The sequence below is a fragment of the Ambystoma mexicanum genome, chromosome 7p (genome assembly GCF_040938575.1).
Source record: "Ambystoma mexicanum isolate Mex_15411 chromosome 7p, UKY_AmexF1_1, whole genome shotgun sequence".
NCBI classification, from domain to species: domain Eukaryota; kingdom Metazoa; phylum Chordata; class Amphibia; order Caudata; family Ambystomatidae; genus Ambystoma; species Ambystoma mexicanum.
Genome location: NC_090939.1, coordinates 927,505,116 through 927,520,334, shown reverse-complemented (window position 1 = coordinate 927,520,334; position 15,219 = coordinate 927,505,116). Strand labels below are relative to the sequence as shown.

The window sequence follows — 15,219 nt, the reverse complement described above, 5'->3', positions numbered from 1 at the left end:
ATTATGGGTTTTTTTTCTTCCTGCCATGTCTTGATTTTTTTTGTCACCTTTGGATCCACAAAATCTTCCTTAGCCTTACGTTTAACCATTATGTAAAAGGTAGGAATGCACCAAATGTAGCAAATGTTAAAAACAAAACTTAGACAAGGCAAAATGATACTGGCTGCATACAGAAGAGACAAGTTAATAGCAAAGAAACAGTGAAGCTAAATCATTTCCAAGACCAGAGCAGGACATTAAACGCACAAAAACTATTGAAATCTAGTGCTGACCAAAGCAACACTGGGGGTGTAACGGCCCACCAGCTCCTATATAGCAAAAAGACAGGACTGCATATGTGAGGCACACGCGACTCGTTTAAGGGGCTGCCAAAGTCCGTCTCCCCACCCTCGCTCCCTGTAATAGGTTCAAACAGACATTTCAAACTTGTGCACTTGGGGCCTTGTAGACAAAAATAAATAGTTAAAAAGAGAATGCCCTCAGCGAGTGGCCGCCAGCAAACTCAAACAGGTTAAAAGAGCAAATGTCTCCAATATCTCCAATGACTCCCCATATCTACACACAGTTTATTTATTTATTGGACATTTGTATGGTGCCTATATAACAGAAAGTGTTTCCAGCTGCCAACCTGGTAAAAGTACAACGTAAAAGTGAAGGTGAAATCTCGTTCACTCAATATAGCCGTCATAATAATTGTAGAGCTGCACTGATGCTCCATTCTTATAAGTCAGCCAATATCAAAGGCTATTTAATGCTGGCTATTGCCCAAACTATAATGCTGGGGAGGTACTCAAGCCAGGCACTCCTGAACAGACAAAGAGCAAAGTCGGAATAGCCTCTTGGCCTCTCAGCGACCATGATCATTAAAGAAATTGTAAATGAAAAAGACCATAGAAGCTCTTACCCTGCCAATAATAATTGTGAAGGGGAAAGATGGAAAGGAATGTACCCACGCGACTCTTGCCAGCGCCGAACACCCGCACCCTTTCACCACTGCGAGTTGGAGCTCCTTTCTCTGAATTTATATGATAGGGTGGACTTCCAGCAAACATTTCTGGGCAGTGTTTCAGGGCCTCCCAAAGCGAGGCAGGATAACTGCTGGTACCATCCAGCTAGGCTCAGGAGAAGGGCAGCCCCCCCCCTTTCACCCCAGGCCTGCCCTCTCCCCCACTTACAACAGAGACACACAATCTCTGCCACCTACAAAACAAGGGAAGGGTGAGGTGTGAACAATCACCTCACCCTTCCACAAAACAACGAAGTGCTAAGCACTCTGAGGAAGTTACTGGATAAGCAGGGAGGTCACAATGATCTGCCCCGCGCCCCCGGGGCGCCGACAGTCGACTGCAGCCGGCCTGGGGGCTGGGCCTCAGCCCCCACAGATATACATCAAAGACCCAGGGCTACCCCTGGGTCTTATAAAAAGAGCTGATCAGCTCACAGAGAAACACAAACTGTTTGTGGACCCTGAACTGGGACCCAAACAGTCAGGAGGTTCGCTTTTCAGTCAGCATCTTCCACACCTTTCTTTCGTTTCCACAAAACCCTCCCACCCTACAAAAGAATGGAGAAATAAACAAGAAAGAGACAATCGGGACACTGTACGGTGACCACAACAAGTTATGGAACAAGAAGGCGGCACGGTCCAGGGGGGGTTCACCCCTGGACCCGGTGCCCAAAAGTACTATATTATGATTGTGATATGAGATTAGTGTCATTGTTCCACGTAACCATATCTGTACCAATAAAATCCCACGGCCTTTTATTGCCAACACTTGAAGCAGTGTGTTTCCAACTTCTTCTCAGGGTGGGTTAGGGTAAGTTACCATTCTAGCATGCATATGGGTCCAGTAATTACTGAAAAATCCTCCCCTTAAGAAACAGGCCATTCACCAGCGGCCGTGGTACTTTCTCAGCCTCAGTGACCTACGTTGTGGCAGGGAATAAAACCAATACGAGCAACAACAGGGAACAGACTGCCCCTCTCCGTGGTCCAGAGTAGCAAAGACTAAAGAATAAAGAATTGTGCTGTGTGCTGCAGGTGAGGGGCTCCTCCTTTGCCTCCACACAGCAACCATCAGCAGGGTACAGCCTGCCCACTGCCTGCTCAACTTCACGATCCGGAGTGGCAACAATTAAATAATTGGGCTGTGTGCTGCAGGTGAGGGGTTCCTCCTTGCCTCCTTCTTTGCATCCACACGACAACAATCAGCAGGGAGCAGCCTGCCCACTGCATGCTCCGCTCCGCTGCCAGAGCAGCAAAGATTAAATAATTGGTCTGTGTGCTGCAGTTGAGCGGCTCCTCCTTCCCTCCTTCTTTCCCTGCACACGGCAACAATCGACAGGGAACATCTTATAGAGGGGTAAAATAGTAGTTTGTCCATGAGGTTGAATACATCCTGGTTCTCACAGATAGCGGAAAAAACACTTTAAAAAGTTGGACCCACGAATCACATGAAAACTTTTAAGACTCCTGCCAGAATCCTATTTGGACCGGGGGCTTTTCCATTGGCCAAATGATTGATGGATTTACAAATCCTGTCCTCTGCTAAAAGTGAGATTAAAATAGGCCAACGTACCCTACTGAGGAGAGCTCTACTTCAGAGGGCGTAACAAAGGGTCTCCTTTCTCTGGGAGTATGGGTTTCTTGCCAGTGGGTTGTCATGTTGTACTGATACAGGGTTTATGGTCACTGCCTCTATGTCCCCGAAAATCTGTCGGAAGTGAGAAACCCACTCGTCCTCTGAGGTGTTCATTTCAGTTCGAGATTTGTGATTCCCCAGGTACTGGGTCACAACCCTCCAAAAGTATTTCGAATCTCTGTCATTTGCAGCTCTTACCACATTCTGCCATCTGCGATTTTCTTCTGTACAATGAGAAATGTGTAATTATCTGATCACAGTGACCTCCCCGGAACCCCCCCTTTCCATGTGTTAAAATCGCAGCAAAAATGCCGTGGACACAAAATATTGCTTCCGCAATCCATGTAAAGGATGCGGGGGACACCCCCGCAAACCCTGGACCCATTATACCATTTAAGGGGAGCGGGGGACACCCCCGCAACCCCCGGTCTCCTTAAGTGGTGTAATGGGGTACACCTTTAATGGGTCAAACCACAGCATTTTTGACACACTTTTTGCTGTACTCTTGGTTTTTTATCTAATTCTCCTAAGTGAGTGGAAACCTCTTTACACACTCACTCATTCTAACCCGGGGAACCCTTTTTATCCCTTTTGCATATTTCATGCTTTCCTTCATGTTTTCTGGCATCTATTTTTATTATTGTAGCGCACATAACTTTCTGTGCAGTGTTATTCGGATCTCCTTGAGCTTTCCTTTTTGTTGTACTTGCGTTAACACATGTTCCCAGGGCAGTGGGGACACCCTTTAGACCCTCCTATATTTTATTTTGTGTGATTAGCACACCGCACCGTATGTGGAGTGCTGAGGATAAACATTGGGGCTCAGTCCAACTTTGCCGGTGTAGTAATAACATGCTGGTAATTCTGTTTACCGGCTGGTACTGCACTGGCCAAGTACAAGTTTGCTGGTGAGGTGGCCGGAATGACCTGCAGCTTAAAGCTGGAGGTCCTTCCTCCACCTTACTGGAAAGAACTGCCGTTATTTCTGGCACTGGTATTACCAGTGTCGGTAATACCAGCAATCCTCCATTGGAGTCCTATGGGACTTCCATAGAGGGGGATTTACCACTGTTACCGGTGCTCAGAATATGCTGGACATTCCACCGGACTGGGTGCCAGGAACAGTAGTACCGTTTGCCGGTATCCTGGTGGTAATACCGCCAGGATACCAGCAAACACGTAATGAACCCAATTGTCTTCCTCTTGTCACTGTAACTTTTAGTTATTCTTACAAATTCATCTGACAGGCTGGTGGCAGTGTGCCTTTTTGCGTGACTTTTTGTGGACTTTTGTCGCAGGCTGCCATCGTAGTTGCGACAAGGGACACCAGGGTCACTTTTTACCTAAAATAGTGGCCGTACTTTTTTAAACCTGGTTCACCATGACATTTTCTTATTTGAGCCGCCTTCTACCTTCCTGTTTGGGGGAGGTCTTGATGGGTCTTTTGTCTTTGACTCGCTTCCTTTGAAAAGCCTACTAAGGCACTCTGAGTATCTGAAAGGACAGAATGGGGGGAAGTAACCGAAACTCCCCTGGTCTTTTTCCTGTGGTGTGCCTGCCTAGAATCAGTTTCAACTGGGAGGTTGGCTGTCTCCTTGGACAGCCACTCCCCAGATTTGCATGAGAGGCTTGTCTGGTGATTGGTGGGCTCAGCCAGTTTTCTTGCATAAAAGGCGAGGGTCCTGGAGCTGAACCTGTGTCGGCCACTGGACTGAAGATCTGAAGAGGAATTCGTAGGACGACGTCCCAACAACTTTAAAGCGGCTGTCAGAGCAGATGAGTGACCGCTGCAGACCTGACCCCACCCCGAATTCCGAATGACAGGAAGATCTCTTGAAGGCGACTTCCTCCCATGGACCGGTGGGCCTAACAAAAAAATCTTGGCTGACCTGGAGTCAGCTCTACAACCAACTGACATCTTCCCTGCTCCCCATAATCGAGGGTGGTATCTACTTCTATCCCAGAAATAAGTATCTTTTTGCAGACTAATTTAACAATTGGTTGACCTATTTTCAGCAAAAATGGTAAATTGCCTATGTTCCACTTTTTTTGCCTTGACATCACCCTGATATTCTCAGGCAATTGCTAAAGGGAAAACCCCACCCATCTAAAGAAACTAAAGGTGCTCGTCAGATGGCAGGAAGTCCAAAGTAAATATGTCCTCCATCCAAACTAACTCTACTTGACCCTACCACTATATATAGCTAAAGCAAATAGACCTTCTCCTGGTCTCTCTTCTCTTTGGATAGTCTTTATATGCATGTTCCTTCTTGGCACATACAGTTTGTTGTGTAATCTCCTTTGATAGTCTCTCTTATAAGTTCCTATAGTTTTTCAAAAGAACTCTTGGTTTTTGTGCTTTCTGTGGTCCTATCTTAGGAATACTTTTCTGTCCACAGTTCCTTGTGCTTTTGTCATCACATATATGTTCTTCACAATCTATTCGCTCAGGTTTCCCTAAATTATGGTTGCCTTGATGGTTTATAGTCATAATGTCGAAAAAAAAATGTCGAAAAAAAAAGTTCGAAAATAATAATGTCGACATCCTATACTTATAATGTAAAAAGTCATTTTTTCGGAAAAAAAATGTCGACAAAAAAATGTCACTTAAAACTATCAACACCTCACCCAACACCCCCCTGCCATCCCCCCCCCACCACCACCCTCCCACCCCTCATACTCAACACATTCTAATTATATATTTATTTATTTATTTATTTATTTTTTCAATACATAAATAACCAAAAAGAGTATCATTTACTATTGGGGGGGTCCCCCCCAACCCCCCTCACCCAACACCCCCCTGCCACCCCCACACCCTCCCCAATCACCCTCCCACCCCTCATACTCAACACATTCTAATTATATATTTATTTATTTATTTTTTCAATAAATAAATAACCAAAAAGAGTATCATTTACTATTGGGGGGGGGTCCCCCCAACCCCCCCTCACCCAACACCCCCCTGCCACCCCCCCACACCCCCCAACCACCCTCCCACCCCTTATACTCAACACATTCTAATTATATATTTATTTATTTATTTATTCTTACAATAAATACAAAATTTCGAAAAAATATCGAAAAAATGTCGACATTTTTGTTTGTCGACATTATTGTTTTTCGACATTTATTTGTCGACATTTTGACTGTCGACATTATGACTGCCCACCGCCTTGATTTCCTTTTTGGCTTCTCTTGCTAAGGATTCTCTCTGTGAGGCTGTCTGTCCTTTTTATCTTATTCACTTGTGAGCTTTATCTTGTCTTTCTCATGTGTTTTAGGATTGCATTTTCTCCAGGCTTCAACTTTTAAGATATAAGGTGATTGCCCTCCCTCCCAAGGTTTTAGTTTGCAGTCTATGTAGGCTTCCCACCTGGGTTGTTTAAAACTCTCTTTTATTGCTTATACCCCTTGGTAACTGTTTTCGTCAATGCTTTTTCGTCCTCAAGACTGGGACGAGTTGCTCTCTTCAAGTGACCCCGGTCTTCTCCTGTCGGTATGTTTATTTGCTTTCTTTGCTTTTTATAGTTCCAATCATTCGTTTTTACATTTACTCTTTCGTCCTTAGTACTGGAACGAGTTTATTTGCGCATTTGATGGTTTCCTGGCGGCCTACTGCCATTCCCTGTTACCCTGGTACCTCTCATTATACAGGCGAATGTTGCAGGGCTCTGCACGCAAGTACTGCTCTTCACTCATATCTCTGCACGGAACTCTGTTCTCGGTTCTTCGCAGAGTGTCTGACATCTGCAGACACTTGCGATACAGTGTTGTTTTGGCTTTCCGTCATGGTAGTCTCAGCACTGTTCTTTGGGCATCCTGCCCACCACTCTGCATGCGTGGTCCCACCACTGCCAGGTACTTCTTCCTTTTCTTCCCACTTATACCGCTTTCCTTGTGGTTTTGTACGCTAGGCCTTTGCTGTCTCACACTGGGTTTCTCTGACTCTTCGAAAGTCGTGGGCTCCACAATCTGCCTTGACTCCACCTCTACAAGGTGTGATGAGGTCAGGGGGCTTCTCTTGCGGATCGGACTCTCCTTCCCGCTTCTTCTCTGACTCGTTGCAGTTAAGTACAGGTCTTTGGTTAAAGAGACATTTCCCTTTCTTTATCCACATGGGTTTGTTTTTTAATTGCCTTCAGCAAATTCCTCATTGAAGACAGGCCCATATATGCAGCTACGATATTTGACTTAGGAAGTCCTTGTCCCCTAAGGGGTGTCTCTCCCAGTGAGGTCCCACTTGCCTCGACCCTTAGGGAGGGTCTTGCGAGCTCACCTCACAAGCCCCACATGGGGAGTCTTCCTTGGGGAGAAGTCACACAGTGCAGACTTCTAACTAAGGACTTCACTTTAAGGAGGTACCGCTCAGTCTTCTGCTTATCTTGAGAGAGACTTCAAACAAAAGCAATACATCTCAAACTTTCACTGGACCCTTCCCGACCATCCTACATGTTAACCTGCAGCTGCATGATCATTATAATGAATTTACAATCGTTATCAAGTTTTGGTTTGAAGCAGAGCAGCTAGTAATAGTCTATGAAGTAGAAAGAGTGAACAGAGTTTAAGAAAGCAGGACACTGTTCAGTAGCTTTAAAAATGCAAAAAGAATATTCTGGCATAGCGCGCCAAACAGAAATGCAACTTCTAGAAAAGCGTTCATTAATTCAATATGGAGTCCTCTACCTTGTTATACCAGTGCAGGGTTATATGACAAAGTTCACAGTAATATATGAATTTTCCGTTTTATTTCGTTTTTTGAGGAAACATTCTCATGTTTCCTTGTTTTCAAAATACTTTTCCACCACACCACCAGCTCTGCCTGATCCTGCTGCCTCCTCAGCTCTACATGTCAAGACCGGGTGCCGTATTCCTAGGATGTCTGTCAGTGTAAATGGGTTAGCTGGACCTCTAAAGAGGAACACCCATCTTGCCTTGCTGCCGGCAACACTCCCACCCGTGCTTTTTTTTTTAGCAGAACTTGAGTTCAAGGTACTGATGTATGGCAATGCTTATTACTTATAAATGAAATGGCTCAAGGCAAACTTGGTTACATTTTTATTACCGAGGTGCTCATTCACATTGGAATTTAATCCATTAACCAGCAGAACACTTCTTGGAATTATTAATGGCAGGCCTTATACAGCATAGTTTGATGTTACTGCATAGATCAACCTAGCTCACAGAGATGCCAGGAGGGTTTGTTAGGCGGGGAGAGGCAGTTAAGTGGGTGGGTGGGAATTATCAGGAATTAGCATTGTCTGGGGAAATCAACGGGTGGGTAAATATCAAACAACGCTCACAGGCTGTGTCTTCTTCCTTCACACCACATCTCCCTCCTATCTTCATAGCACTGCAATCATTTTGGCATATAGGTCGTGCTAAAGCACCACTTGATAGCCAAAACTAAAGTGTTTGGCACAATGTCGTTGAATAGGGTGGGAAGTAAATAAAAAATAATCATTGTCGAGGCAATTCAAAGAAAAATAAATGCAACACACAGCTGGGGTTAACCATCCATACAGTATACAATCTGCATTTACGTAAAAGAAATGCACTTCCTGTGGAAGCAATCACAGTACTTATAGTCCAACAATGCGGAGCATAAGCGAAGTGCATCCTATGTCACACAACCAATATTATCAGTCTTGAGTAGATAAGGTTGGGTCAGATTTGTGAAGATGTGTATTTTGGTAGCGTAATCTGTGTCACATGCTTTAACCCAAAAATTATGGATCTGCAGAAAAAACAATTAACATCTTTGAAACTCTCTTGCTTTTCTTTTCTGTTGCATTTCACCTGGTCGCCACTGGAACATCTTCAGACACTAATCTATAATTATCTTCTTGTGGATTTTTCTATAAATTATTCTTTCATTCGCTCTTTCGCTCTTTCTTTCTCTCTCTCTCTTTCGTTCTCTCTCTCTTTCCTCCCTCCCTCCTTCCCTCCCTCCATCCTTCCTATTTTGCCCACCCATTAAGACATCTCTGGTTTGTCCTAATGTGTTCTCCCACATATTTGTTAAGATAGTACCGACATTTAGATTCCTCCATGTTCCTCATTGTGTTAAATGCTCTCTTCTCTATTCCCCAGGGATCTGATTAGCACTGCATCAGCTACACCATTACGTCACATGTCCACCACCCTCTTCCCATATGACTATACCTGCTCACCAGTGGCATGTCCGATCATCCATGCCTCTCATGTGAGCCAACAGCCTACTTCACCAAATTGGTTCTCTCGCACCGATTTAGCAATCTCTAACTGGGCCACTTCCTCCAGATGTGATAGAGTGGAAATCCTTATAGAGGTCTGCAGTGTTCTGCATTGAATTGAACAGCCATCATCTGCAAGCAAGAAGATATAAAAGTAGTTGTGTAAAATGTTATTCTTCTACAAATATTGGGCCATCTTGGACCGCATGGGACTTGATACTCAGATCTCTCCTTCGACGTGTAACAACTATTTTGAACAGGCATTCATTTGTTACTGCTCGCCATACACTTACAACCATTGTTTTATTAAAAACAGGTTTTTTTAAAATTGGTATTTTCGCTTTATTTCCCTTCTAGCAACCAAAAAAGATGTTTTGTCAAAGGTTGCAAGCTTTGCCCTCCTACAAAATAAAATAAATGCTTTTGAACCCTGTGAGTGAGTCAATGGGTAATGCACTGTAAACAGGTTTTGCTGTATGCAGACTTGCAAGCCTTCATTCCCTCACTTGGACATACATATATGAAGAGGAATACAAGTGTCTGTTGCTTGATACCAAATTACCATAAAGTGTAGTGGTATGCAGTACCATTGATATGGACATTGGGCCTCATTACGAGTTTGGAGGGCCCGGTATTTCCCCATTCAGGGAACCTGGACCCGGACCATCCCGATTCCCATTTGAGCCCCCATAGGGCTCAATGGGAATGGGGAGCATGCTAACAACGGGCCTGTTAATGATGGGCCCATTGTTAGCATGCTGGTCCCCTCGCGGGACCCGCAAAGGACGTCTGGTCTGACCAGATGTCCAGAGCGGGTCCCACGAGGGGACCTCGTAATGAGGCAGTACTGGGTTAATGGCACCGCCACCTTTACCGGCGTCGTTAACCCCTTACCGCCTCACTCCTAATGAGGCCCATTGTCTGTGCTTATCTCTTCATGTCAATTAATTTGCCTGCCTTGACAAGAGAGTGATGGGTGGTGCAGAGGAGTATGGCGCTTGCTATATTGCACCACCAATTGAGGTCTATTTTGCTTCAGAGGCCCCTGTGTTTAAAGGGAATTGGCACAATTCAAGCATGGAGTTTCAAAACTGAAAGAGGGAGCAACTGTGATAACCTGTCGTATGGTGAAATAAAGCACAATGTGTCCTGCCTGTACATTCTCCAACCCCCCCGCCCCTCTCTCTCCCTCTTTCTCGCTCTCTGTTTCTGTTCAATTCACAATTGCATACTTGCTTTTTCACATTTACTGGTTTGTAATTGGTAACAATACTGATATATTTTATATTAATGTTGGTTATCTTTTCAACATAGGTCCTCTGATTGCCAGCTCTGTCTTTTCCTTAAGACCTAAAGAAATCAATGATTTGTGCTCCAAGAACAATCAGCAGTTAGAAATAATCAGCAGTATTGACCCTTCCTCAAGTAAGTTGAAACACAGAGGTAACCCATTGAGATCTAAAGACTATAAGTTTCCACAGTTCTCGTTGCTTTTAATGCACATAATGGGACGCCTACCGAAGCAACAAAAGTGCCATCTTTGAATTGATGTGGATAGACCTTTTTTGCCATCCCCATGATCATAGCATATGTAATTTCCTTACTGTTCGTCAGTGCAATCCTCTTACATCCATAGCTTTATTTTGCCTTCAATATGAATATCATTACCCTCCTCCTTTGTGTACCAGCATCTATCGTCGTCCCTCCTGAACCTATCTGTTCTGATCTGCTACCGTATGTGTGCATTTATACCCCACACATGCAGTGTTGCTCTCTATTACCTGCCATCATGTGTGCATATGATTGGAATTGCATTTCTCCATACTCCCATGTAGATATTCCACCTCTACCCATTCCGAAATCTGACTTATTTCATGAAGACTGCTAACATTTTTTCAGAGGGTCTTAAATATTTCCCACAAATCTGTTCAAGCAACCAAGTGCAATAAGGCGGCCCAAACAAACCTAGGGGGAGTTTTTTAAATGGGTTAAACTGGAGCAATTTTACAGAAAAGTGCTTGAAAGAAATTGATAAAATGTCATATAATTAACATCACTTCTATAGGGTAACACATTATCTAAATGAATTCAAGCCACAGTACACAGGGGCAGCACTAAAGCACATGTTTAAGGTACCTCTATCTACATCATATTTCATCATTGCCACTGTGAAACCCTCTAGGGATGCTGGTGTTAACATTATGTCATCATTGTCTTTGTACGAGGCTCTCCTGATGCATTTATTCAAACTATATGCCATCATTGCTATTGTAAAAGGCTTTCCTAAGACCTAAGGTAGCCACACTATCTTTAATCTAGCCACACCATCTGTAATCAATGCCTCTGTAAAAACCTTTCTATGACGCTTCTGTACATACTTTATGTAATAATTGCCACTGTAAATCAGAATCATTGTGCTGGTGCTGCAGAAATCATCTTCATGACACTGTTTACCCCAATCTGTCCTCATTATCACTTTAAATAATTCATGATACTGGTACCCCCAATATATGTCCAAATGTTATCTGTGTGGTAAAATCATACTAATATTTAAAACTAACAAAGTCTAGAGAAAAATAAATTGCTGCAGGTTTCATCATGGCTTTGCTGTTTAAATGTAATTGGGTAAATAATTGCTCTGATTAGTGTATACTACTCTAATGCAAGAGACTACGCTGGGAACTGCATTCCCACCTCAACCCACATCCCTGAGAATAGGCCTGTGGATTCTTGAGAACCCCTCTTATAGTGGGGTTGGTCCACTAATTTCCTCCTTTTGCCCAACTCTACAAGCAAGTGCACTACTATGCCTACCTTTCTTGCTTGCCACCTTGAACCACAGCCATCTCCAGCCTGTAGTTTACTGCAAAGTCTTTTCCTCTGCCCCCTCCTTCAGTCTATTCTTTCCACTGCATGCCTACCTCCACAGCATGCCTCCTATCCAAAATACTGCTTGGTGTCTGCTGCCAATAGGTGAGTTTAGAAAGGATGATCATCTTGAGAATTAGAAGCAACATCAAAGATACTAAAGAAGGACACTGACCGAAGGCAAAATAAAGCTATGGATGAAAGAGGATAGCACTGACTGCAAGGAGCTGGCCAACCCTGCTGCAGTCTCTACCTCTCCTGTCGCCTCCCATGTCCTTTGCACGGCCCTTGCCTCTCACTTCATCTAAAAAACGCAGCATATCCTATCCACCCTCTTGCCACCCCCCCCCTTCTCCCTCTCCTTCTGTGAACTCTGGCCCTCCTACAGCCACCCCAACCTCTTTCTTGTCCTTTCCTCTTTTCTCCCCTGACGAGGTCTCTAGACAAGTCTGATCTATGAAAGTCTCGTCAAAACAGGTTCCTCCCTGTTCTTCCAAAACCATTAAGGACCACATTGACATCCTTTCTCCTGCACTGGCTGATTTCTGCAACCTCTCCTTTGCCTTGGGAGCCTTCCCCTCCCCTCTGAAGCACTCTCTTGTGCACCTTCTTCTCAACAAACCCAGGTGACCCTTCTTGCCCGGCTATCGCCCAATCTCTATCACTCCTTTCCTGGGCAAACTTCTGGAAAAACTGACCATCTCTGTGACTCTGTTGGTTGTCTCCACGGCCATCAGTCTGGCTTTAGAGCTGCCAGAAGCATGGGGACTGCTTTTCTGAACATTCATGAAGATCTGCTCTCCAACCTTGACTCCAACATCCCCTTTGTCTTCATTCTACTCGATCTCTCTTCTGCCTTCAACACGGTCTACTATACCATCCTGCTCAACTGTTTACTTGACAACCTGGTTATCACCGATCAGGCTCTGGCACGGCTGACCTCTTTTCTCTCTGATCTACCCTTCTAGGTTCAACTTGGGTCGTATCTTGCTTTTTACCTGCAGTGTTCCCCAGGGGTCTAACCTCTCACCCTGGCTTTTCAACCAATACCGGGAAACTCTTGCCCACCGCATTTCCATTTTCTGCTCCAGTTTTCAGTGCTATGCTGATGACACTCGACTCATTTTCAGGCTTCCCTCGGCCACCTCTTCTCCTTCTCTCATCTCTGATTGCCTAGCTGCCATTCAGGATTGGAGTGCCACCAACGATCTCTTCCTGAACACCAGCAAGACGGAGATCCTCCTCATCGGCACACCTTTACCCTCCTTTCCTGTCACTCTGGCCGGCCTCCCTTGGCCCTCTTCCTACCCCCACCTGCGAGGCCAAGAACCTCTGGGTCATCTTTGATTCCACACTTTCCTTCTCTGCTCACATCTCTTATGTTTCTAAGAAGTCAAACTTCCTACTGCACCTCATCAGAGGTATTCTTCCTTCCTCTCCTTCTCCCAGAAGCTTACTGTCTCTCGAGCCCTGGTTTTCTCTAGGCTGGATTATTGCAACAGCCTCTTTCTAAATCTACCTGCTTCTACTTGCCACCCATTGCAACTTATCCTGAACAGGACTGCAAGACTTGTCCTTGGCCTCAAGCCCCGGGATTGTATCTCTCCAGCCCTGAAATCTCTCCACTGGCTCCCAGTGGCTGCAAGGATTAAATTCAAGACCCTTTGCATTGTCCACAAGGCTTTCTGGGGCTTGGGTTCAAAATACCTTCAGCTGTCACTCTGTATATACCTTCCCTTCTGAGCTCTTCGCTGCTCCACCTCTAACTCACTCAGGGTCAGTCTTTTTTCAAAGAAACAAGCTGGGGGTAGATCTATGTCTTCGGCTGGGGCCTCCCTCTGGAACAGCCTCCCTGCCACTCTGAAACTTGAGGAGAACCATCTCCGGTTTTGGAAGCACCTCAAGACCTTCCTCTTTGCCTCTGCCTTTGCTCCTCCTCTCTCCTGCTGACCTGTTCTGTCTCAGCATCGTGCACCTGGCTACCCTCTGATTTTCGCGCCCAGGTACCTGCTCACTCTGCCACCCACCTGCACTGCCTCCTGGCAATCCCTTGCAGCTTCGGCACTTATCAGACACACCCTGTCTGTTGCCTTAAACCTAGCACTTGCCACTTGCTGGCTGCACTTCTGCTGTTTTTGTTTTGCTTTTTATTATTTATTTATTTGGATCCTTTTTCTTTGCACTTTCCACTTTCTCCGCCCCCGCCCATGCACTTTCCCCTTTCCCTCGCCCATGCACTTGCACGTTCTCAATGTTACTGGGCCTAGTAAGATTGTTGTTTTGTTCTCCCTTGTTCCCCTCCCTTGCCTCGTTGCGCTCTGAATGTACGAGCGCGATACAAATAAAATATCAATATCAAAAAAGTACTTTGAGTGGAAGGTAAGGTACTTGCCCTCAAATAATTCATTTTATAGTATTCCTTTTGCCGATGAGTGCATGATGGCCTTGATGCACTTTCAGCAATGTAACGTGCATATGATGCATTTTCAACAACACAATGCATTTCCAATGATGTGACATGGTTATGATTTTGGTATTGATGAAACCGCTGTCAGTAGTCTTCTTTGACACATTAAATAATGTTCACGTTGCTGGTGCCCCAGTATATGTGAAATTTCCACTTACAGGTTTAGGTCGCTAGTGCCTATATTACATTTGTCTGCACTCCACAACAATGAATCATCTTTGTCCTGTGTACGTGTATATATATATATTTCTGAGGCTTGTGGAATCCGCTTAGATCACATGCTGTGCATAGGCCGACATCTAGTGGAAGCTGCGGAGTATTAGTTTGTTTTTCGAAACTCGAAAATGGGCGTCGACACAGGGCGTGCCAGTAATACTATCCCTAGTGTGACGTCCACTGTACCCATGATCCCTCACTCGTCTAGGACCCTCATATTGTTTTTTTCCGCCATACTGGTCGGAAGTATTCCGCGGAGTTCCCTGGCCTTAGCCATACTTGTGCTAAAATATTGTTATATTTCCCCCTTTCTCCAACCCAACGTCGAGTGACCGCATCCACACTCGACGCCGGCCCGGAGAAAGAATCAACCGTCGAGAGCTGCATGACAGATTTGGGCCTCAGAAGGCCTCTGGCCTCGGCCCGGGCCTCGGAAGGCCTCTGGCCTCGGCCCTGCAAGTAGAGAGAGTGGGGTGTGGCCATACTCTACAGTCTTTTGGTATATAGGTACATTCTTATATATTCCTACACTTATTAGCCCGCTGCCACAAGGTGCGTATGGAGGGTACCCCTTTCTAATTTTGCCCCAAGTGCAACCGCAAGTACCCTTGGGTTGACAGGCACGCCACGTGCAATCTCTGCTTACCGAGGGGCCACCCCGAGGCTAACTGTAGAGAGTGTAGTAGGTTCAAACCGAAAACACTCAAGGACCGTTCAATCAAGCGTTGGGCCCACCACGCCAGGCGTCAAGAGGCCATGACAGCAGAGGGCGCCTTCAGCGATGGCAGCGACGCCATGCTTTCGGACAGCG

The 15,219-nt window shown here is 45.2% G+C and overlaps 1 protein-coding gene across 5 annotated transcripts in view; it reads left to right on the top strand.

The window, feature by feature from the left end:
* The window catches only part of LOC138526453 (uncharacterized), a 577,404-nt gene that overhangs the window by 42,096 nt on the left and 520,089 nt on the right, over positions 1–15,219 (top strand). For all 5 annotated transcript variants that reach the window (XM_069637218.1, XM_069637217.1, XM_069637216.1 and 2 more), the window contains exon 3: positions 10,172–10,282. In XM_069637218.1, the coding sequence (XP_069493319.1) occupies positions 10,172–10,282 (111 nt within the window). The remainder of the gene's footprint in view (positions 1–10,171; positions 10,283–15,219) is intronic.